The following is a 22,817-nucleotide window of genomic DNA, read 5'->3' as shown; positions in this document are numbered from 1 at the left end:
ATGACGCCAACAAACATGGTGCACTTAAGTCATTTTATTGGTCCAGCAGATACAAAATCAAGTACAACTTACTGTTCCTTCCTGCATATTAACCCTCGGCGTGTCTCAAAATGGACATAAAAATAAATAAAATGTTACATGAAAAAGTAAGACTTCAAGTAAGTAAGTACTAACATAGCAAGAAACATGTGACCAGCAGCTTTTCTATGAAGCAACCCTGTCCCCTTTACAAAAAAAAAAAACCTTTGAATTACTTCCTTTCATACTTCCCAAGGTCACACTGTACAAACACTCCTATTTACAGACATTAACAGCACGCTTTGTCAGAAAAAAATTGGTGCTTCAAATTGTGCGCAGCGGACAACGACAGCAAATAATTGAGATCGACCCTGTTGAATTTAGCATGTTTAGTAAAAAGTGACTTATTCCAATGATATGTGATGTTTTTTAGCGAAAAGGTGAAAACTACAGGCACTCTACGGCAAGAACTCCCTCCTCCGTTAAAATGTAGCATTTTGTTTCCAAGCAAATAAAATACATGAATACACAAAAATCCATATTGACAGTGCAAAATTAGTCAGTTCAACAATCTGGTGTCGTCATAGGTGACAAAAACACAAACAATTCCAAGGGTACAATAATTCAAATCCAATGAAAGTCTCAGTAGAAATAGCTGAAAAGAAGGCATGAAAAGTGGAGATGATATTTGCTTTGTAGTGACATCTTTGGATAGATACAGAAGACAGAAATGTAAATAACCCTGCTCGTTTTTGGAAGAATTACGGCACACACTATTGTGAGAAGGAGAGGGGTGGAAAAAGTCATCCTTGCATCGGATTTCAGAAGATCTTTTTCATTGTGTGGAGTCATTGCGCCGTAGGGGGTGAAATGCCAGGGGTCAGCAGTGTCTCCTCAGGTTCTGACAAAAAACAAAAATACACCGGGGACATTACCACCCAAGTCAATGAAAGAAGTCAGCGTCTATACGAGATAATGCGTGACTGGACATTTGGTCGCTAGTCAAATTTACTTAGATGTTAAACAGTACTTAGATATTAAACTCTCTCTCATGAATATAATTTTGAGAGCTGGTTTCAACAGTACTTAGATATTAAACAGTACTTAGATATTAAACAGTACTTAGATATTAAACAGTATTTAGATACTAAACAGTACTTAGATATTAAACAGTACTTAGATATTAAACAGTACTTAGATATTAAACAGTACTTAGATATTAAACAGTACTTAGATATTAAACAGTATTTCAATATTAAACAGTATTTCAATAGTAAACAGTACTTAGTAAACAGTACTTCCATATTAAACTACTTCGATATTAAAGAGTACTTCGATATTAAACAATACTTAGATATTAAACAGTACTTAGATATTAAACAGTACTTAGATATTAAACAGTACTTCAATGTTAAACAGTACTTCGATATTTCACTGTACTTCGATATTAAACAGTACTTCGATATTAAACAGTACTTCGATATTAAACAGTACTTAGATATTAAACAGTACTTAGATATTAAACAGTACTTCAATATTAAACAGTACTTCGATATTATACTGTACTTCGATATTAAACAGTACTTAGATATTAAACAGTACTTAGATATTAAACAGTACTTAGATATTAAACAGTACTTTGATATTAAACAGTATTTGGATATTAAACAGTACTTCGATATTAAACAGTACTTCGATATTAAACAGTACTTAGATATTAAACAGTACTTCAATATTAAACAGTACTTCGATATTAAACAGTACTTCGATATTAAACTACTTCGACATTAAACAATACTTCAGTATTAAACAGTATTTGGATATTAAACTCTTTCTCTTAGATATTAAACTATTTCTCTTAGATATTAAAATCTTTCTCTTAGATATTAAACTCTTTCTCTTACATATTAAACTCCCACTTCATTGCAGTACCTGGGTAAAAATCAAGCCCTGAAATATGATAGTGAATACTTACAGGCCAACTTTGCCCAGCCAGTGCTGCAAGATGCAGAGCAGGAGAAGGCATTGCAGGGAAAAAGGCAGGATGAGAAAAAACACAAGCTAAAATGCCCATGGACAAACTCTGGCGCCCACCTTGCTGTTGAGGGTCATCACGCACGAGGGCCCGCAGAGCGCCAACGAAGCCACAGAACGGGGCAGTTCGTGGACAGGGGCCTCGTCCAAGTCGTCGATGCGAGGTTTCTTGATATTTGTCTCCGGGGTGGTTAGCGGAGTCACGCTATTCCTCCGGATCAAGCTGCCGGGACCCCTCTTGACTTCCTGGAATAGAATCCAGAAGTCATTCAGCCTGTTGTGGCCTCAAGATACAACCAATCACTCATAGCTAAGGACAATTTAGAGTGTTCAACCATGTTTTTGCCATGTAGGAGGAAACCAGAGTACCCGGAGAAAAATCATGCAAACTCCACATGGGAAGATCCGAACCTGGGATTGATTCAATCTCGGAAACGAGAGACCAAGGCGCAAATAAAACTGTGAAATCCGATATATCGGAAATGGATTGTGCGTGAAGAAGCCTCACCTCCGGTCTGTCCCGGTGAGTGTTTACCGCCTCCACGTTAAAGGACACGGACTCTACTTTACACCCGTATGCCATGGGGGTGAGCTTCAACACTGTATGAAGCGGACACTTCAAGTAGGGCATCTCATCTGTCAAAAAGTACCAGAGTTCATTTTCTCCAACCCGCCTTGTCTCATCCACTTTTCCATCTCAGCAATGGCGGAGCATTTGTTCAACCCACCTGCACTTTTATCCAAGAAGTAAGCCAACAGGCATCGCATTACTGCTTGGTGGCAGATGACCAGCACGTTTTCTTGCCTCTCCAACTCCATGATAACCGGTTCCACCCTCTGGACCAGATCCTGGTAGGACTGTAGTTGCCACAATATTTAGCGGACTCGATCTCTAATCGTCGTCAAGTCAAATCTGGAGACATACCTCTCCGGCTGGGTAGCGATAGTAGTATTTATCCTCATCTCTCAAGGCGAACTCTTCTGGGAATTTCTCTTTAATCTCATCGTATGTCATGTCCTCACATAGGCCCTAAAAAAATGTAAGAACAGAACTTTAGGGCTTGGAGAGGTTCTTTCAAGCCTTCTGCGAAGACGAAACCTACAGCGTCAATTTCATTGAGGGCTTTCCACTGCTCGTACGGCGCCCCGAGATGTTCGGCCGTCTGGATGCTACAACACAATTGGCTAGTCCAAACCTTGAGATCTTTCAGTTCCTGGTCCTTGACAAAGCCAGCCAAGGCAGTGGAAAACTACAGGGGAGCCCAAATGACAATTAATGCCCGTCTTCTACGAAAAAGCAAAGTTTTTTTAAACGTTTCGGACCTGTCGGCCTCTCGGCGAGAGGCCAGCGTCGCCGCCCAATCGACCCTCCAGGTTGTCCATGGTCTCTCCATGTCGACACAGGTAAATGGTACGAGGTTGAACGTGGATGTTCATCAGGTAGTAGACAATCTTGCTCTGGGTGTGATCCTGGATGCGGTTCACCAGAAATCGTCGACCCACGTCGATCACCTGGATGAAGGAGAGGTCCCTGTAGGTAGAAAACAGACAAAACCGGATTATACCCACCAAAAAATACAAATATTGAGTTGGTGTTGACAGGGAGAAGCCCCCCAATATTTGCCTGTCATGCTGATCAGGGTCCAAAGGTTGGTAGCTAGCTTTGTAACATTCAATCCTGTTTTGGAAATCCAACATGGCATCTGTCTTGTTGCAGTCTTTGTAATCCGGACAGGACACTTTAACTTCCTGGAAGGAGGTCAGAACTCTTGTTTTGCATACAGTGGAAGAAATTGCAAGACATATAGTTGATTATAGTATCTGAAAAGGCAGTTGGTTAAGGCTAGAAGTGGTTTTAAATTCATATTTTGAAGGTTAGATGTGCTTTGTCTGTTGCGTAAAATTAGCTTCTTATTTAGACTCATGCACCTGTATGAATATAAAATAGTTTTGCGTAATTATCATTCATTTTATTATGTAAATACATAATTTTCTTGTCATTTTTTGTGTTTCTCACATCTTTCAAAAACATTGGGAAACTTTGATCATTTTTAAAGAGTTTAGAATAGGGGTGGACAAACTTTTGGGCCCGAGGGCCACATTGACTTTAAAAATGTGACAGATGGGTCGGGTTAGCACAAGATATGATACATATAAAAAAGTGCATCCGTTAACAGTACATATGAAACATAAAAAGAAAAAAAGGACTAAAGTATTAACATACTCATCACTCATCATTAAAAAAAAAGTACAAAGTAAAAAGTATAAAGTACAAAGTAAAGTAAAAAGGAATGTATTAAGAAATATTCAAATTTATTTTTTAAAAAATAGAGGGGCTGTAAAACATGAAAAACGAGTGGACAAACTACTGCCACGCGTCCGCGTGACGGCGCCATCTTGGAAAAAAAAACATTATTTGGACAACGTCGGCGGGCCAGATTAAAAAGCCTAGTGGACCGGATGTGGCCCACGGGCCGTAGTTTGCCCATATCTGGTTTAAATACTGCTATATATATGAAAAATTCAAGTTACAAAGCAAATTCTGGAACCAAATACTTTCCTAAGTAGAGGTACCACTGTATTCAAGCCAATTTCCGCCACGGGACTCACCATGATGTTTGACGCAATGACGCTTGGATCGTCACAGACAGACTCGATGAAAAAGATCTGGGTAGACAAGAAAGGATTTTAACGTTGCATTGACGCTAAATCCCAAACGAAACCGGTTCGACTTAGGGACACATACTCTGAAGGCGTTCTCACGGCCAAACTGGAGGATCAGATTGCGTCTGTCCCTCGTGGTGTTTGTCGCGTCGAAGACCTGCGGGAGACACGAAGACTTTGTTTGGTTTTTGTCGTTTGGAAGCATTCACGTGTCATCGGAAAACTCACCGCAACTTGGCCTCCCTCGTCCTGCAAGTAGGACTTGACATCCCTCAAGGCTGCTAAGGCACATTGTCTGTAAAGGGGAAATGAGCTGGTCTAAAAATGTGCTATTCGCAATAATAGAACATGTCGCGTAAGAATACTTACTCCCTGATCTTGACAGCAGCCTCGTTGTCAGGTTTGAAGAAATCATAGGAACTGTAGTTCTTGACCGCTTCCCTGCGGTACTCCCCCACGTTGAAGACTGCGTACGGCATGGGTGTCAGATTCGGGTTGGTTCTCGGGCCGCTTTAACGTCAGATTGATTTCACGTGGGCCGGACCATTTTTGATATAATATTTAGATTTTTTTTTATAAATGGATTAAAAGAACTGGATTAAAATCGCTGAATATTCAGTTTTTTTTAGATCTAAAACAATGTTTATTTTAGCTTTTTTAAAATATTTTTAGATTTTACAAAATTATTTAAAAACAGAAAAAAATGATTTAAAAAATGATAATTATTGATTTAAAAGGGGGAAAATCAGGAAAGTTAATATACATCTATGCTTTTTATTTTTATTTCATCCTAAAAGAAAAGGTTGGCACTCATGATTTACTTTATTATTTAGATATAATATTTAGATTTTTTTTATATAAATGGATTAAAAGAACTGGATTAAAATCGCTGAATATTCAAGTTTTTTTAGATCTAAAACAATGTTTATTTTAGCTTTTTTTATATATATTTTTAGATATTACAAAATGATTTTTGAACTAAAAAAACTGAAAAAAATAGAATAAAAATGAAAATTGATTTAAAAGGGAGAAAATCAGGAAAGTTAATATACATCTATACTTTTTATTTTAAATTCATCCTAAAACAGAAAGTCGGCACTCATGATTTACTTTATTATTTACATATAATATTTAGATTTTTTTTATATATAAATGGATTTAAAGAACTGGATTAAAATCCCTGAATATTCCGTTATTTTTAGATCTAAAACAATGTTTATTTTAGATTTTTTAAATATATTTTTAGATATTACAAAATGATTTTTGAACTAAAAAAAGCTGAAAAAATGGATTAAAAATGATAATTTTTGATTTAAAAGGGAGAAAATCAGGAAAGTTAATATACATCTATACTTTTTATTTTAAATTCATCCTAAAACAGAAAGTCGGCACTCATGATTGACTTTCCCGGGCCACACAAAATGATGCGGCTGGCCAGATTTGGCCCCCAGACCGCCACTTTGACACGTGACATACAGGCAAACGTCAAACTGAATTTACCGCGTACCTTTGGTGGGTTTTCCAATCCAGTTGAGGTAGCGTGTGAGTTTCCTGGACATGTATGTCTTGCCCCTAGCCGGCAGGCCCACCATCACGATGACGGTGGGGGGGTTGGCCATGTGAGGGGTGCCGCCCACTGCGAGGAAATCCAAATGATTAGCGCTGTTACTCAGCATTTCTTTTTTATGCCTTGCAAAGCCAACTTAATCGCTGTACTGCCAAACATCGGCGCTGCCACCTCACTAATCTTGTGTCCATAATAGTAGAACCACATGAACGGAAAAAGGAGATTAAGCCCAGTAATTGACTATCGCCTCATTTGGGACGCCACCAATAAGTTGCGTAGCCATTTATACAAAAAAAATAATACTACTGGTACACATTTGGTTAAAGTGCAAAGTATGACTAAGTTAGCCATGAATGTCAGGTCTTTTGCAGCATCGTATGTTGGATTGCGGCGCAATGCGGTTACCATGGCGACCCCGTCCATGCCTAGTCACGCTCCGGTGGAGGCGTGCCTCACATTCCGTGCACCAGTGCACCAAAGCAAAATTCCATTTAAGTAGTATAGAAATGCTACAGGAGAAGATATTTCTATTAAAAAAATGATTTTGTTTAGTAGTGGTGTCAATGGTGGTGCAGCTCCATAGTAAAATAAGAGTCATATATACAGAAATGATGACATGTTGTTAAATATTTGTATTTTACCTCTTCGGGGTGCCGGTTTATCATCCCTGGTAGGAACCCAGATCTTTTGGATCTTATTCTGGGTCAGCTCTCTGGGCATTCCTTGAGGACTTGTCAAAGCCGCAGACGATAAGTGGAAGCACGAGAAAAGAGGAGACTCAAAAGAGAGCCAAATTGCCTGTAAAATGAACACAAAAAACGGGCTGCTAGTAAGAACTAGTTGAGTGACTAATAAGGAACGTTGAGTCCAGATAATCTGCCGGTTTGCGCGGTACATCCGCTTTTTAACGAGAGGGCAACGTGACCGAAATGACGACACTCACAGCTCTGCGTCATCCAGGAGTGCCCAGAAGCGCCCTCTTCTGGTGGTCTTAACATAAATCCTAGTATAGTTTTTAATGTTGCAACTGCAGTAGTACTGCTATTGAGTCATGCCTCTAGGTTTTTGAAATTTTCAGTTTATGAAAGCTTTTGATATGCAAATAAGTGCCTCAAGATACAAAAAAATATCCAAATTACGACCCCTCCCCCCCAAAGTAAACAGATAGGCTCAGGCACCGCCACGTTTTTTGATTCGGCCCTGCCACCCAGCACCGAAAAATGTGTGGGTGCCGGAGCCTATCTGTTCATAGGCAGAAACCTGGTCCCTTCTGGTGGAATTCTGAAAAAAAAAAAAAAGGTAAATTCACAAGGTCTTACCTTTTATTTTTTTAAAACGTGAATAAGATGAAGTAATTCCTCTTGTCACCGGGTGGAAATCTGGAGAAAAAAAAATCAGCTTTTATTTTGAAAAGGTTCATAGACTGGTTCGGCCCTGCCACCCAGCACCGGTCTATGAACTTTTTCAAAATAAAAGCTGAAACCTTTTATTGCATATATACAGCCATAAGATTCAACAGGTAGGCTTAGTATTTTAATATAGTTCTCTTCATCCATTTATAAAAATAAATAAATCTGAATATTATATTGAAAATGGTCCAGCCCACATGAAATCAAGTTGACGTTAAAGCGGCCCGCGAAACAACCCGAATCTGACACCCTTGGCCTGGGGATTACTTCACCACATCTCATGACAAAAAAAAAATAAGACAGGCAGCCGGACCACACACACAATATAATGTGATTTTCAATTAAATAAATGCAAGACTCAAGTGTCTCCATCCAATTCATTTCTGAATTAATGAAGTGACTCCTAAGGGATTTCTGCCGGCTAACGTCTTGGCACCTTGCACCCCCCATTGGAGCACTTACATAAGTTCTGAATGAGGCTGCAACTCTTTCCTGAAGTTAAAAATGGCATCAGTCAAAGTAGGTTTCTTAGAATACAAACAGAAGGGACTTTAAAACCATTTATTTCATTCTGGTTTTGTATTTTCAACCAAGGAAAACTACATAGTGATACACAAGAGAAAATAGAAAAAGTATGTATGTACAACATGTGACAGAAAACAACTATTCTCCCAGGTTGAAAACACGAAATTTGTCTTGATTGTAGAAACAGGCTTTGACGACTCGCCCGCCAAAATAACGTCCGTTGAGGTCCACCACGGCTGTGAAAAACAAAGTTAAAGAATATTAGTCACATCATTTTTTTGATCTTGCTACTAAAATCTCATTGTATTCATTAAATATCGGCCCATAAGTTATCTCTTCTTTTTTTTGTCTGTGTGATGCAAGACTTGTACCACAGGGAGAGAGGACCACATCTGATATAATACCATAGGGATCCCAGTTTTACCTTGTTTTTAAATCTGGGCCGGCCCAATTAGAGCAGTTACACAATGGAAATACCAACCTTTAATGGCGGACTCCACCCTTTCAAACTCCAGAAATATCCTGACTGCGTCTTCGTCGGGAACTTCGGCAATCTGTTTAAAAGAAAAAGGCACGTTATGAGACATATAGCTTGCCATTTAATATGAAGCAAGCCCCCCACCCCCAGCGGTGCTCGGACATTTGGTCGCTGGTCAAATGGTGACAGAGTTTACTGTTGAAGCCAGCTCTCCAAATTATATCCATGAGAGTTTAATATCTAAGTACTGTTTAATATCTAAGTACTGTTAAATATCTAAGTACTGTTTAATATCTAAGTACTGTTTAATATCTAAGTGCTGTTTAATATCTAAGTGCTGTTTAATATCTAAGTACTGTTTAATATCTATGTACTGTTTAATATCTAAGTACTGTTTAACATCCAAGTACTGTTTAACATCCAAGTACTGTTTAACATCTAAGTACTGTTTAATATCTAAGTACTGTTTAATATCTAATTACTGTTTAATATCTAAGTACTGTTTAACATCTAAGTACTGTTTAACATCTAAGTACTGTTTAATATCTAAGTACTGTTTAATATCTAAGTACTGTTTAATATCTAAGTACTGTTTAATATCTAAGTACTGTTTAATATCTAAGTACATTTGACCGACGACCAAAAGACCGGCGACCAAACGTCCGGGCGACCAGACGTCCGGTCACGACCCCCCCAGCTCACCTCAAAAATGACGCACTTGATGACTTTTCCGTATTTCTCACATTCTTCTTTGGTTTCTCCTTCCAGGTCTTCGTCAACCTCTCCCCGTCCCACCATGTTCTAAAAGGAAATAAAAACAAACTCCTAAAATGAAATTTCAAGAATCGAAACGTGACAAACGTACCCTCAGCAGGACCACTTTGGTGGGGGCTTTGAGGATCTCAGTGAGCGGGTTGGCGTCAGACTTCTTTCCGTCAGCTACTGCAGGTGAGAACATTTCATTATTCCATATCTCAGTGGCGCAACCAGATAATAAAAAGCCGTATCAAACTATTGTTTGAGTGGAGAAGCGAAACACAGTTGAAATTTTGCGCCATATCTACCGTATTTGTACAAAAAATTCACTGTAGCAAGAATACAGTGCATGTAGGTCATCGTACAAGTGAACCCATCTTAGAGAATTCATAAAAAATATATAAAACGGTGGTCTAACCTGCTCCTCCGGGGATCTCGGGAGCAGCTGGCAGGAGGGCTCCTGTTACTGAGATAAAACACAGAAAAGTACAAGTGTTAAGAAAGTATTCCAACATGCACTTTTAAAGCCAACCAGGCTTTTCTCACATTTTTCCAGCACATCCCCGATGATAATCTTTCCACCACGTTTGCTTGTCTTCTCGACAGACAGAGCCGTGCTCAGGCCCTGCTCATGCTTTCCCAGTCCCTGGCCTTCCTTGAATCCATATTTCTGCATGATTTTGTGAGCCACAGTCCCCCTACGAGAACAAATACATTGGCAGTCATGTAAATTAGGGCACAATTACTCCAACACTCCACTGTCAAAATAATACACGTGTCCTACTGACCCCATGTTGGCTAGGAAGGAACTGGTTGGAAGAGGCGGGGATCGCGACCGGTCCGAATCTTCGTACATTGGCGGAGGGATAGCGGCCTTTGAGCCTCTAGGGGGACGACCTTCATCATCGTATGAGTATCCGGATGAACCTTGTTCATAGAAATATAAGAAAATCAAGTCGATATTTTTGTTAACAATGTCGCCCTCTGCTGGTAAGGAAGTGATTCTATAGTCTGAGTGCCTAATGGGCAAGACAATTCTTTTCCGATGGCAGTAAGGCGAAAATTACCATGTATGAGCCTGCAATGCAAATTAAGAAAATAGCAAACAATTCAATTTCTGTCTTCTATCACTACAACCAATCAGCAACAGGTTTGTTTTGCCACAAACTGGCCAACCTGGATTTCATGTCCACATTCCACACTTTGTCAACAGTTTAGAAGTGTACAAACAGCAAATACTTTATAATAATTCTCAGTCCGTTTTCAATGACTTAAAAAATAATAATAATCATAAAAAAACGGTCTTCATTTTGCCATGTTTTGCCCATAAAAATAAACGTACCATCTCTGTCCACCAGCGATGAAGGCGGCGCAATGGCAGCACCACACATACCTAGAAAAATGTTGAACAAATACAAAATTAAAGTTTACTAAATGGCAAAATAAATATGAATGGTAAAAACGCTGACTTCGTTTCCGTCGCTCCTTCTCATAATCCTCCTCTTCGTCAGAGTCTTCCTCCGCTGTGGGAAATCTGGAGAAACCGCTCGGTGCTCCACCTTCATGCCTGTCTTTTCTTTTTCTATCATTAGACAAAAATCCCAAATATCAAAATGCACGTTACGCATTAACAAAAAAAGACAAAAGTTGTGAATCCCTACTTTTCTCTGTCCTCTATCTCTTTCTGTCGTTCTTGCTCCCTCTGCCGCTGTCGATCCTCCCTGTGCCGCTTCAGCACTTTTTCGTAGTCATTGGGAAACATGGGGTCGTATTCATCCGCCAATGGAATCAACACATCTCCGGCGGAGAATCCAGAAGGTGCGGGCTCCTGAAATGTTTCATTTCAATCTCATTTCTAGATTTTTTTACCATTTCCATAGAATCGATCCTACCTTAATTGCTGCAGCGACATGAGGAGGATTGTCTGGAATTTGTCTCTCTTCAGTGGGACCACCTCGTTTTAAATCGATGACTGGAGCCAAAACCGTAGTCTGCTTTGTCCGATGGGTCTGCACACAAGAAAGCATTAATACCAGTGGCGGTCCGTGCATTTTCTCGGGTAAAATCCACTTTCTAGCAGCATTTAATGATTAAATACAAATACTGGAGCTTTTCAGAAATTACAACCAGGCCGGGAAAAGACAGTGTTGAATGTTAATGGCGCACCGGCAAACTTTGCCCAAAAATGGGGTGAAATCCAGCCGAAAAAACAGCATTTATTGATTAATTACAAATACTGGAGATTTTTAGACATCAGAACCTGGCCCGGAATATTTCTTTTCCCCGGGGAAAAGACAGCGATGAATGTTGATACGTCCTAAATGGCAAAAATTGCACTAAAATGGGGTAAAATACACTTGCTGTCAGCATTTATTGATTAAATACACACACTGGAGCTTTTTGGAGACATTATAACCGGGCCAAGGGGATCATTTCCACGGAAAAAGACAGCGATGGAGCAAATGTTCACTGTAATAGTTTTAATATTAGTATTAACTTAATACTAATATTAAAACTAGTATAGTGAACATTCGCTCCCAGTTGAAAAGGACGGTATCGTCAATGAATACAAATTGATTTCAACTAGAAAAATGATTGTTATTGTTACCTTAGCTTGGGTCAAAGCTGCCTTTTTCACCTTCAACTGGGACTGCAAAAGCTTGAAGTTTTTGGACCATCCTTCAGTTTTGGTGTCACTCGCACCCACGCCGAGATCATCATAAAGCGACATTGTTATCTGCAATGTGTCGCACAAATAGATCACGGATATGTTTCAATTTGTTGACTACCTAAGAGCGCCACGATAATTAGCCAAAAGATAACGTTATGTTAGAATGGAAATCGGTTTTTGTACGGTAAACATGATCTCAAAACACATCAATTATAAAGGTTTAACTTACAAGTTGTAACGCAACGTTGATGCCAAGTGCAAGTAAAATATAGTTTTAGCTGCACATTGAACGAATTGGCATGTCCAAAACGGAAGCGTCATTCAGAAGCGCCAGTCAACAACCCTTCATTGCGTTTTTTTTATTATTATTTTAAACCAGTTGCGCCCTCTTGCGGCAGGATGACTCCATTTTAGCAGCGATGTTCTTTAACGAAATGACATGCCGGTAAATCTGCTATTTGCTCCTATTTATTACATTTTTTTCTGGTAATCTTCACAACACGGGGGCGTGCGAGTGTTTCCATGACATTCCAAAACACGATTGCTTATGTTTAAATGAAGAACTACAAACATGGCGGACCGGAGCGTCAGTCGCTGTCAAATTGCGCGTATGACCGTGTTACGTTCAAGTGAAAGTGAGCCGCAGGATGGGTACTTGGCGTTTAAACTCGCTCGTAAAGTCTTGCAGAGATGACTTTTGGTTCATTTTCGCTTGACGTTTGTCTCGTCCTGGCGTGCGTCATGAGTACGGTTCGCTGCTCCGACATCGGTAAGCATCCAAAACTCACTTTTAACATTTTTATTCCATTTATTTCCCTCGCCATTATTAAAAACTGATTTGAACGTATATATCTATCAATGCAGTCTGCACTAAATGAGGAGGTAGTACTGCACATATTCCCCAAATTTTGGTTTATAAACGTCCGTCCTCATTTCTCATACCTCAACACAAGTTAGACTGCATGCTTAAACATTGTTTTTTTATTTTATCGGATTGCGCAATTCTGACTTCTGGTAGAAGCATTTATAAAAACAAAAACAAATAAATAAATAAAAAAACATCAGTTTCGCCATTAGTGATCCTAAATTGGACCCCGCAGAAAACAATATCAAAAAATGAAACTACATATTGGGTTGGGTTTTATTTTGTGTGCATTATAAAAGTGTAAACAATTTGATTGTTATTTTCCATAGAAAAAATCAACGTCTTTTTCATATTCGTATTTGTGCACCTGTAATTAAAGAGGTTTATAAAATAAATTGGTTCTGGAATACAGTTCAACTTGGTGTCTCCTCCACTAGACATTGAAACATAGTTTTTTTTCCTTTATTTCATTCATAATCCGTCTGCACTTTTAAGAATGGTAAATTGTATCAGCTGGGATTTCCTATTTCTTCAGCATTTTGTCTCTCCTCCAGGCCAAAGCGGATGTCCTTGCTCGAGAATCCCCGAGTGGGATCTGACCGAGCGACCGCCAGACGACTGCCACGAGCTCAACAGGACTTTCCGCTACACCTGCATCAAAGGTTACGTGAGGACAGCGGGCACGTCCAACCTTATCAAATGCACGCCAGGATCTTCCAATTGGAGCAGACCCACTCTTATATGTAAACGTAAGTTCACCTGCTTTCAATTTTGATCTATTTACATTTTAATAATCTTGTTTTTTCCATATAGCAGATCCCAGAGGCTCCGTTTCAAACAGTGCAGGTGAGTGTCATCTAGCACCGTCAATGGCAGCCAATTAGTGTCCTCTATTTAAACAAAACAAAAAAATGGTTAACAAAGGGAATTTCGAATATTTACATGAGATTCAATGTACCGTATTTTCACGACTCTCCGGCGCATCGTATTTTTAGCCGCAGTGTCAGGAATGAGTCCTATTTCAGTATTTTACACACAGAAAAGGATGCACTGTTTTTATAGACGCAGCCAGGCAAATATTAGCTAACTTGTAGCTAGCATTACTATTCCAAAACTTCATTCCATGCTTCATAAAGCTGTGTTGCATGGACTGATTTATTTGATTTTATCGTGATAATAATTTTAATATTGGTCCGTATATAAAGCGCACTGGATTATAAGGCACCTTGTCTATTTTGGAGAAAATATAAGACTTTTATGTCCGCCTTATAGTCGTAAAAATACGGTAAAAATTACCACTAGCATTCTCAATGATGTCACCGTGAATGCAGACTGGATAAAACCAACATCGAAGCAGATTTTACTGAAAAACGGAACTGATGACAGCCTTTTTCATTCAGAGATCAGCGTCGACAAGGGTGGTGAGTTCGCTCTTCATCATTACCTTGAGACCCCTAATTTCTGGAAATTTGAATTCTTTTGTGGGCTTTGGAAAAACTGGTTTGTAAGATCAATGAGCTTTTTTTGCTAGTTTGGAAGGTCAAGCATGTCTGAGGGTATTTTTCAATCAGTCTTTCTGGCCAGCAGGATCAGTCAGCACAACGGCGGCTGTTGTCGGAAGCATCGTGTCGGCCGTCGGGATTTTCGTTACAATTGGAATCTTTGTTTGGAGAAAGTAAGTGAAGATATATATATATATATATATATATGTACGTGCCGTGCCATTCTATTTAGTGACAATATCGGTCCGTGAGCTGTTGTGTCATCTCATTTTCAGGAGAAGAGTGGAATCTAACCAGCAATTGCAGACAAGAGCCCGGGAAATACTTTAAATTAGGGCTGTGCATTGACTCATATCTGGTAATATGATTCATATCACCATTTACAGGTCACGATTCGATTCCATCCTGATACTACCTACACTTTAAGAAGGTGATTGCAATTTTTCTCTCAATCACTTTTTCATTTACATTTGTTTTTCTGAAACCTAATTCAGCACTAATGTAAACATGTTTTTTTTTCTTTTATGTGTATACAATTTATAGCAGGGATGGCAAATATGTAGTGGACCATTTGTATATAAATCTTATGTAAACAAAAGAAACACAGACTCACAGCTAGTAAGACATTTATTAATTGGTCAAAAGATTCTCGTCACTGGGCACCGTGGATAGAATAAAAGTAAAGATTTATCCTTTTCGTTTCAGAATAGACATGATTGTTTAGGACCTCAGCTACATTGAAATGTTAATTCATAAACTCATAGCACTTTATCAAACATTTACAGTTGGAATAAGAGCTGTGGAAAGTATGCACCATTAAAATTTCAAGTGTTATTCGTACTCTATTAGTAATAACGTTAGTATATGTTAGGAAATGGCACAAAAACCTAAAACATGACCTCATTGGCCATAATTCCCATGTTTGTGTCTGTTCAAATAATGACACCAAACAACTGGAATGTCAATTTGAAAAGTTACACATCAGAACATGGTGAAATTTCAAATGGTCCTATTTGTAGTCACAGTTATTTCAGCCTGTGTCGTGTCACTGCTTGAGCACAGGAAGCTCTCTTGGCTTGAAAAAGGCTTGCACCATCCCCATCGCAAAAATGTAAACCTTGGCATCCACTAGGATTTCTTCTTTTTTCAGTAGCTCTGTAGGAAGGAACACAGTCAAAGGTATAAATACTTTTAAATATGTCGGCAAAAAAGGTTTCAATAGAGTATGTGTCAAAGTGGTGGCCCGGGGGCCAAATCTGGCCCGCTGCATCATTTTGTGTGGCCCGGGAAAGTAAATCATGAGTGCTAACTTTCTGTTTTACGATCAAATTAAAATGAAGAGTATAGATGTATATTACATTTCCAGATTTTCCCCCTTTTAAATCAATAATTGTCATCTTTTAATCCATTTTTTTCTGTGTTTTTTGTTCAAAAATCATTTTGTAAAATATAAAAATATATTTAAAAAAATCTATAATAAACATTGTTTTAGATCTGTAAAAAACTAAATATTCAGGGGTTTTAATCCAGTTCTTTTATTCCATTTAATAAAAAAATAATTAAATATTATATCTAAAAATGTCCAGCCACGTGAAATCAAGTTAACATTAACGCGGTCCGCGAACCAACCCAAGTCTGACACTGCTGCAATAGTTTAACAAATCTCACCGTCTATTTTCGTCTGGAATTCATCAAGCGGGAAAAGGATAACTTCCACGAATTCTAAAGGAGAAAAAAAAACATCTTGTCATGGTTTTTATTGACTCTGTTTGAAAATGAACAGACTCCTCTTACCTCCATCACCTAAAAAAAAAAGAAGCACAAAAGAAAAATGATTAGCGACCCTTTAGACTCTTCAGATAATAATCTTGTTGTTTGGTGTCATGAGTGTCGAGTAATGAGTATCACATGTCTGTTTATTTCGGAATTTAGTGTATCTCAAAGAGACAAAAACACTCGCTCACCAAGCTGCTGTGTCGGGTTGATATTCTCCATTTCATCTCCGTTAATATTGACTGTGACAATCTGGGTGGTGCAGTTGGATAGGCCAGGGTCCAAACAAGTCACTGTATTAAGCAAGCACAAAAAACGGTTTCACTCTCCCCACATTTCCTTTCGAGAATTTCAAAAACATGAAACGACACCTGGTGTCACGCCAACAACTTCGCCTTTATAGCCCGTTTCTTCCTTCAACTCCCTCAGCGCGGCTGTTTCGGCACTCTCGCCTTCATCGATTAACCCTGGGAAAAACATTTTATACATGTTTTTCTTCAAAATTTGGACAAGAGTTAACTAACCTGCTGGAAACTCCAGAGTGTAGCGTCCAGTGGGAGGACGAAATTGCTTCACCATCACCACACAGTCTTTGTGCAGTGTCCTTTTTAGCAGCGCAATGATGCCGACACCTGTCAAGCACATTTTGGTTAAGTTATTTTGTAATGAATAGTGTCAAAATGTAAAAAAAAAACACAATTTAGTGAGTGGGTCTAACCATCTGCATCTGTGTTGGCTTGCCTAGTTGTCCTCTTCACTGTTTCCCAAATTCTGGAGGATGTACATAGAGACAAGACTATAAAACAAAAACGTTTTGAAAGAGTAAAAAAAAAAAAAAGGAAACATACCTGGTGTTTCCAGCAGGATCGATATAGGTAGTTTTTTCCAGTTTGACCCATTTCCCTGATGCCAAGTGCTGTAAGAAAAATTCAGAAATTCAGATTTATTTAATTCTCACTTAGTGTTTTTTTTTTCTATTTTTTTTACAACTTTTAAAGGGTTAATAACACAACATACCTCTTCTTTCACGACGTGTGGCGTTATCTCTTTGGAATCTTCGGCGTGATTCATTTTATTTTCTAAAAACCCCCAAAAAAGAAAGAAATAAGTCAAGCCACCATTTTGTTTATGATCGTTTCTATTCAGTTTAAGTTTAGCAAATGTTAAATAAAATAATTATATGGCGTGGGGATATTAGTAGGTCAGCGCCAACAAGTGATCGACGTGCCAATATCGAACTTTAAACCATGTGAATTGAGAAATGTCTAAACTTGACTCACGTGAAACACACCGAGGTGGAGGATGAATAAAGAGGTTGAGCGTTCACTTGGTACTACTTCCGGGGACGACGTCACCCGAATCCGCAAAAGTAAACCGTTGGTTCCAGTAAATTGCTTTATTAATGTTTAATAATGTCCTTTTAAAATGATTTTTTTTCATACGCGTATAACGAGGAAAAAAACGCATTTAGACCTTATTGAAGCATAAACTTCGTGCGTAAAAGAAACGTTCTTTTTAAGTGCGTAATGTGATTATCTTGCTCATAAAACATCTTTGGAGCTGTGCAGTGCTAGAATACGTCCCCTGATGAGATTTTTAAAAACAAAAAATCAATGATTGAAATGAATAGATGTTGATTTTCTTATGTTTTAATTATTAATGCATTGTGCATTTTTGCATGATAATGTGAAATTAAAATATATTCTGAAGCAGTATTCGGAAGATTATTTTGACGGAACTATTTTTTCCTACAGGAAGTTGCAGCATGAAGAAGCAGCAAGTTGCACACTGTCAGTTCTCCGTATGGTATCCCTTATTTAAACAACATACTATTAAAAGGTAAGAATTCTATAACGGATCTATAGCCTTATTTTAGTATATTTTATTTGCAAAATAGCCAGCTGTTGGTTGCATGCATCATAATCAATTTTTAGTGTTGCGATTCTGTCATGATCTCTCAAAACCATCTATTATGTTGCTAATTTGACACTAATTTACGTTGCAGTTCAATCCTTCCACTTCCAAAAAATGTAATTGATTATTTGCTGGATGATGGGACACTTGTAGTCCCTGAGAGGTAAGAAGACCCTAACAAAAAGCTGAATTATGCAAAAATATTGTTCTGTGGTGAAGAAATGGCTTTTTTTGCTCCCAAATAGTGACTACATCGCACAACAGACGAATGCAGATGAAGACTTTGAGGTAAAAAAGGTCTTTTTGGAAGTAAATATGAATTTGTTGACAGTTTTTAACACTTTTCTCTCTTTACTACCCCCTAGTGGTCAGATGATGAAACGACAACGACAGTCACAGTAAGGTTTTCAAAATGTGATTTTTCTGCAACAATACATTGAGTTAATGCAATACTACTTGGTTACCAGGCTCCTGAATTCCCAGATTTCACTGCCAAAGTGTTAAAAGCTGTACATTTGCTGGGTGGATGTGTTTTTCCCAAACTCAATTGGAGTGCCCCAAAGGTTTAAACAAATTTAGATGACAATTTTAATGACGATTGCAGAGTTGTAACATCCCGTGTCCATTTTAGGATGCCAACTGGATTGCACTTAATAGTTCCCTTCAGTGTCAGAACCTGAGCGAAATATTTCTTCTCTTCAAAAGCTCTGACTTCATCACTCACGACCTCACGCAGCCGTAAGTATTCATTTTCTGTCAAACGCTTATCCTAATAATGACCAAAGCATTTGGGAAAATAACCAAAAACACAAAACAGGACCCTTTTGGTTCCTAAATCCTTTTTTTTTTTATTCCAGATTTCTTCACTGTAATGACCAGGATTCCCCAGATCCTGTCATCAATTTTGAGGTATTAAAAATACTGACAAACTAGTCTTTTCTACTTATTATTATTATTTTTTCCTTAGCTGGTCTTAAGAAAATGGAGTGAGTTAATCCCTGGTGGAGAATTTCGCTGCTTTGTTAAAGAAAATAAACTGATTGGTAAGCAAATGCTAAAAAAAATGAATCAATAACACTCAGCACTGTTTATTATTATTATTTTTAAACTTGTGTTTCTTTGTGTGCTATTAGCAATTAGCCAAAGAGACTACACTCAGTATTATCCGCACATTTTGAAGCAAGAGGAGTCCATCATTCATGCAATCCAAGATTTTTTTAGTCAACACATTCAGTATCGCTTTTTGGATGATGACTGTGAGTATTTTTTATCATGAATTGATCCTGAACTAAAAGTGTTTTGACTTATGTTTCTGTTTTACAGTCGTATTGGACGTCTACAGAGATAGCCAAGTAAGTGTATTGCTTATTACTACTCCTTTAGAAACTTTAAAGCAGGGGACTCAGACTTAGGTTGGTTTGCGGGCCGCGTTAATGTCAACTCGATTTCATGTGGGGTGGACCATTTTAGATATAATATTTAAATTTTTTAAAAGAATAAATTGATTAAATGAACTTGATTAAAGGCCCCGAATATTCAGTTTTCAATAGATCTAAAACAATGTTTATTTGAGCTTTTTTTTAAAATATAATTTTAGATTTTACAAAATTATTTTTGAACTAAAAACAGAAAAAATCGATTAAAAATGAAAATTATTGATTTAAAAAGGGGGAAAATCAGGGAATTTAATATACATCTATACTTATTTTAGCTATTATATATTTTTAGATTTTACAAAATGATTTTTGAACTAAAAACACAGAAAAAAATGATTAAAAAAAATTACAATTATTGATTTAAAAGGGAGGAAAATAGGGAAATGTAATATACATCTATACTCTTCATTTTAATTTGATCCTAAAACAGAAAGTCAGCACTCATGATTTACTTTCCCGGGCCACAGTGCTTTTAAAGAAAGTTTAGCCATATTTTTGTGTATGTCTTTGAGCAAGAAAAATACAGGGTTTATAACCAAACTTCCTGGATATGTTATTATAATAAAGTGGGAGCGGCAATTGCATTTTGTGATTATAAGAACACAGAGGTTAGAAAATATATTGTTTTTTTTTTTAATGTTTTTTCTCTTTTATCGACGACCACAGTGCACAATATGATGAACACATAGGGTACTAAATCTAATGCTTATTGTCTTTTTCCTTAATTATTTGTATTATCTTTCCCAAGGGACGAGTTTGGCTCATTGATTTGAACCCATTCGGGAAGGTCACTGACCCACTTCTATTCACCTGGGCGGAGCTTGCATCCGGGGGCGGAATCAGCCAAACGCAGGTTAGCTGGGGTAATGTTGCATTGGGTGCCCACCAACGCCCTCGGGGGCTCAAACGCCCTCATTTGTATCTGGCAGGACGGTCCGATTTTCCGCTACACCACGAGCGACGTGACCGTGCAACCCAGTCCTTGTTTAAGCTACCGAATCCCACGAGATTTTGTAGACCTTTCTACCGGGGAGGACGCTAACAAGCTAGTTGACTTTCTCAAACTGGTGAGTACTGGGCGGAGCAATTGAAAAAAAAAAATCAAAATAATTGGATTCAAACCCATTTTCTAATCTCACAGCAGAAAAGCCAACAGGAAGATGACGAAGATGAGTCGGCAGAATAGACTTGAAGTGACATAAGCAAGGATTATAGTTATATTGACAAAACCTTAGGTTTTTATGTCTGTATGTAAGTCTTTAACTCTAAATCAGGGGTGTCAAACTCCCTTTGGTCTGCGGGCCGAATACAGTTTAATTTGAGATTAAGCGGGCCGGACCAGTAAACTCAGCAAAATTACATAGAACTAACAATAAGATCACTTTTTTTCCTTTGTATTAGTCACTAATACTAATAATTAGTGCAAATAATGAGTAAATTATCAACATGTTTATTAACAGAATTTTCCTTTTACATTTTGAACAATATATTATGAACAAGAGAATAACATAAGAACATTAATAAATGTCAATGCATGTTGTCTACACGTACTAAAACACTGCGCCCCTAGCAAATAATACAAGAACTACAGATTTTAAAGAAAATTCATTTTTTTTATACAATGCAGCTTTCTTCCCCGGGCCGTACCAAACCACCAGACGGGCCGGATCCGGCCCGCGGGCTGTATGTTTGACACCCCTGCTCTAAATCAAGTCCAATGTAATCCTCCAATTAAGACTTGCTACAATCATTGCCTCCATGCTTTTAGGGAGCATTTCTATTTCCCATCATGCACCTCTCCACGTAACTCCCATTAAACTTCTTGTCATGTATTGACTGAGCTGTCGCATCTGGTGGCTGCCGACAAACTAGCACATTAGGAATTGATTGCGCTTTTTACGTAACGCCGTCAATTACGCCGCCGGCTAAATGAGCTCCGAACGGACCTCTTCATTTCGGGTTGTGTAACGTTTGTTCGAGTGTGTCGGCCATCTCAAGCCGTTTGGCGGCTTTGAAATAGTAATTACACAAAAGGGTGGAAAATACGGAGGCTTTTTATCATTATTGAGGGTTATGGCATGAAGTATGCATGAATCTAGTTTGACCTTAGTTGACTATTGAATTTATTCACTGGCTTGGATGGTGATTAATGCCAATCATTTTTTACTTTGACTCGTGGCCTAAAGAAATGTTGACTTTAAATGTTGTCAAATCATCCTTATTTTTAGTCAATTTATAGTTAGTATTATCTTTTTTATGCAGTCAACTGAACCAAACATTTTTTTTACTAATGTATAACAAAAATGAATATTATATATATATAAATATATATATATATATATATATATATATATATATATATATATATATATATATATATATATATATATATATATATATATATATATATATATATATATATATATATATATATATATATATATATATATATATATATATATATATATATATATATATATATATATATATATATATATATATATATATATATATATATTAATATTAACTTTTTTAGTTGGATTTTTAGTAAAAGAACAAAAATGCGAAAACATTTTTATGTGAAATAGATATTCCAAATATATAAAGGAAAAGCAACTTCCATTTAAAAAAAAGTTTCATCTGTTTTGAAATTAGATTAATAAATACCCTTAGATCTGTGCACAACAAAAACAGTCCTTTTTAATTAAATCAAAACTCAACATTTATCTACATATGCTACAATGATACCGTTAACTAATTATATAATACAACTTCATTCCCAGGGCATTGCTTTTTGGCCCTAATAAACATTTACACCTAAAACGCAGTTCAATAATCACAGAAATAATGGTAGTAAACTATGAAAATGATGGTTTGGGCAGCCTTAACTTAAATCCCACTTCAAAATCACTACTATAAAACTCTACTGTCCGATTTGCTGACTCAGTCAGAAGGAGGAGGCAGAGTCGGTAGTGTTTTTTTCTTTTCCAGCTACAGCTGAGCAAGGGCTGCAGTGCTTTGCAGTCAGAATACTCATGAGGAACACACACATACACACACACACACCTTTCCCCGACCTGCATCTATGCAAGTATTAAGGCCAATGTGTGTTTTGTGCAGTACAGCCTTAGATGACCTCTACAGCTGTCAGACTGGGAGGATCAGTGATGTCAGCAGGCAGTAATCTAAGTGGGACGGTGTAGAC

The 22,817-nt window shown here is 37.7% G+C and overlaps 5 protein-coding genes across 6 annotated transcripts; 2 read left to right on the top strand and 3 right to left on the bottom strand.

The window, feature by feature from the left end:
• Positions 1–19: 19 nt before the first annotated feature.
• Positions 20–7,206, bottom strand: pfkfb3 (6-phosphofructo-2-kinase/fructose-2,6-biphosphatase 3). 2 transcript variants are annotated; one of them, XM_077709884.1, is made up of 14 exons: positions 6,925–7,205; positions 6,224–6,352; positions 5,086–5,182; positions 4,945–5,011; positions 4,799–4,873; positions 4,663–4,719; positions 3,376–3,801; positions 3,156–3,302; positions 2,978–3,082; positions 2,781–2,910; positions 2,561–2,688; positions 2,113–2,298; positions 1,994–2,016; positions 20–919 (listed from the first exon to the last, which is right to left on the bottom strand). In XM_077709884.1, the coding sequence occupies exons 1-14, from the start codon at positions 7,178–7,180 to the stop codon at positions 913–915; spliced, it is 1,833 nt and encodes a 610-aa protein (XP_077566010.1). In that variant the 5' UTR covers positions 7,181–7,205; the 3' UTR covers positions 20–912. The 2 variants fall into 2 exon arrangements, with proteins under 2 accessions (XP_077566010.1, XP_077566011.1); XM_077709885.1 differs by lacking the exon at positions 1,994–2,016 and having other exon boundaries at positions 6,925–7,206.
• Positions 7,207–8,238: 1,032 nt separating this feature from the next.
• rbm17 (RNA binding motif protein 17) lies at positions 8,239–12,582 on the bottom strand. Its single transcript, XM_077709655.1, has 12 exons — positions 12,060–12,582; positions 11,344–11,460; positions 11,113–11,279; positions 10,921–11,033; positions 10,794–10,844; positions 10,240–10,378; positions 9,998–10,149; positions 9,870–9,917; positions 9,561–9,634; positions 9,398–9,496; positions 8,699–8,771; positions 8,239–8,453 (listed from the first exon to the last, which is right to left on the bottom strand). Exons 1-12 carry the CDS (start codon positions 12,180–12,182, stop codon positions 8,356–8,358), a joined length of 1,254 nt encoding a protein of 417 aa, XP_077565781.1. The 5' UTR covers positions 12,183–12,582; the 3' UTR covers positions 8,239–8,355.
• On the top strand, positions 12,412–13,899 carry il15ra (interleukin 15 receptor subunit alpha). The gene is made up of 3 exons (XM_077709654.1): positions 12,412–12,891; positions 13,542–13,736; positions 13,801–13,899. The coding sequence occupies exons 1-3, from the start codon at positions 12,813–12,815 to the stop codon at positions 13,869–13,871; spliced, it is 345 nt and encodes a 114-aa protein (XP_077565780.1). The 5' UTR covers positions 12,412–12,812; the 3' UTR covers positions 13,872–13,899.
• A 414-nt stretch (positions 13,900–14,313) lies between these two features.
• cdc123 (cell division cycle 123 homolog (S. cerevisiae)) lies at positions 14,314–21,920 on the top strand. The gene is made up of 16 exons (XM_077709931.1): positions 14,314–14,408; positions 14,575–14,662; positions 14,765–14,919; positions 18,017–18,101; positions 18,268–18,339; positions 18,422–18,464; positions 18,542–18,574; positions 18,644–18,739; positions 18,808–18,914; positions 19,034–19,085; positions 19,144–19,219; positions 19,310–19,432; positions 19,500–19,528; positions 20,361–20,465; positions 20,542–20,679; positions 20,754–21,920. The coding sequence occupies exons 4-16, from the start codon at positions 18,028–18,030 to the stop codon at positions 20,796–20,798; spliced, it is 993 nt and encodes a 330-aa protein (XP_077566057.1). The 5' UTR covers positions 14,314–14,408; positions 14,575–14,662; positions 14,765–14,919; positions 18,017–18,027; the 3' UTR covers positions 20,799–21,920.
• On the bottom strand, positions 15,099–17,759 carry nudt5 (nudix (nucleoside diphosphate linked moiety X)-type motif 5). The gene is made up of 10 exons (XM_077709932.1): positions 17,543–17,759; positions 17,280–17,341; positions 17,111–17,178; positions 16,981–17,033; positions 16,787–16,894; positions 16,634–16,729; positions 16,454–16,555; positions 16,284–16,292; positions 16,158–16,211; positions 15,099–15,644 (listed from the first exon to the last, which is right to left on the bottom strand). The coding sequence occupies exons 2-10, from the start codon at positions 17,331–17,333 to the stop codon at positions 15,535–15,537; spliced, it is 654 nt and encodes a 217-aa protein (XP_077566058.1). The 5' UTR covers positions 17,334–17,341; positions 17,543–17,759; the 3' UTR covers positions 15,099–15,534.
• Positions 21,921–22,817: the final 897 nt, after the last annotated feature.

Source organism: Stigmatopora nigra, chromosome 23 (assembly GCF_051989575.1).
Source record: "Stigmatopora nigra isolate UIUO_SnigA chromosome 23, RoL_Snig_1.1, whole genome shotgun sequence".
NCBI lineage: Eukaryota > Metazoa > Chordata > Actinopteri > Syngnathiformes > Syngnathidae > Stigmatopora > Stigmatopora nigra.
This window is presented reverse-complemented; position numbering and strand designations above follow the sequence as displayed.

Bases quoted from the DNA above. Each gene is read 5' to 3' on its own strand.
- pfkfb3 (XM_077709884.1), bottom strand. From the start codon at position 7,180: ATGTACCGCGCAAACCGGCAGATTATCTGGACTCAACGTTCCTTATTA. The intron at 5,012-5,085 runs GTAAGTATTCTT...TCCCCTTTACAG, and splicing joins GCTGCTGTCAAGATCAGGGA to ACAATGTGCCTTAGCAGCCT. The intron at 3,083-3,155 runs GTAGGTTTCGTC...ACATTTTTTTAG, and splicing joins CCCTCAATGAAATTGACGCT to GGCCTATGTGAGGACATGAC.
- rbm17 (XM_077709655.1), bottom strand. From the start codon at position 12,182: ATGTCGCTTTATGATGATCTCGGCGTGGGTGCGAGTGACACCAAAACT. The intron at 10,150-10,239 runs GTCAGTAGGACA...TTGTTCTCGTAG, and splicing joins TCCTTCCTAGCCAACATGGG to GGGGACTGTGGCTCACAAAA. The intron at 9,497-9,560 runs GTACGTTTGTCA...ATTTCCTTTTAG, and splicing joins CCAAAGTGGTCCTGCTGAGG to AACATGGTGGGACGGGGAGA.
- il15ra (XM_077709654.1), top strand. From the start codon at position 12,813: ATGACTTTTGGTTCATTTTCGCTTGACGTTTGTCTCGTCCTGGCGTGC. The intron at 12,892-13,541 runs GTAAGCATCCAA...TCTCTCCTCCAG, and splicing joins GGTTCGCTGCTCCGACATCG to GCCAAAGCGGATGTCCTTGC. The intron at 13,737-13,800 runs GTAAGTTCACCT...TTTTCCATATAG, and splicing joins ACCCACTCTTATATGTAAAC to CAGATCCCAGAGGCTCCGTT.
- nudt5 (XM_077709932.1), bottom strand. From the start codon at position 17,333: ATGAATCACGCCGAAGATTCCAAAGAGATAACGCCACACGTCGTGAAA. The intron at 16,895-16,980 runs GTTAGACCCACT...TGTGCTTGACAG, and splicing joins AGCCAACACAGATGCAGATG to GTGTCGGCATCATTGCGCTG. The intron at 16,730-16,786 runs GTTAGTTAACTC...TGTTTTTCCCAG, and splicing joins CACTCTGGAGTTTCCAGCAG to GGTTAATCGATGAAGGCGAG.
- cdc123 (XM_077709931.1), top strand. From the start codon at position 18,028: ATGAAGAAGCAGCAAGTTGCACACTGTCAGTTCTCCGTATGGTATCCC. The intron at 18,102-18,267 runs GTAAGAATTCTA...TTTACGTTGCAG, and splicing joins AAACAACATACTATTAAAAG to TTCAATCCTTCCACTTCCAA. The intron at 19,086-19,143 runs GTATTAAAAATA...TTTTTTCCTTAG, and splicing joins ATCCTGTCATCAATTTTGAG to CTGGTCTTAAGAAAATGGAG.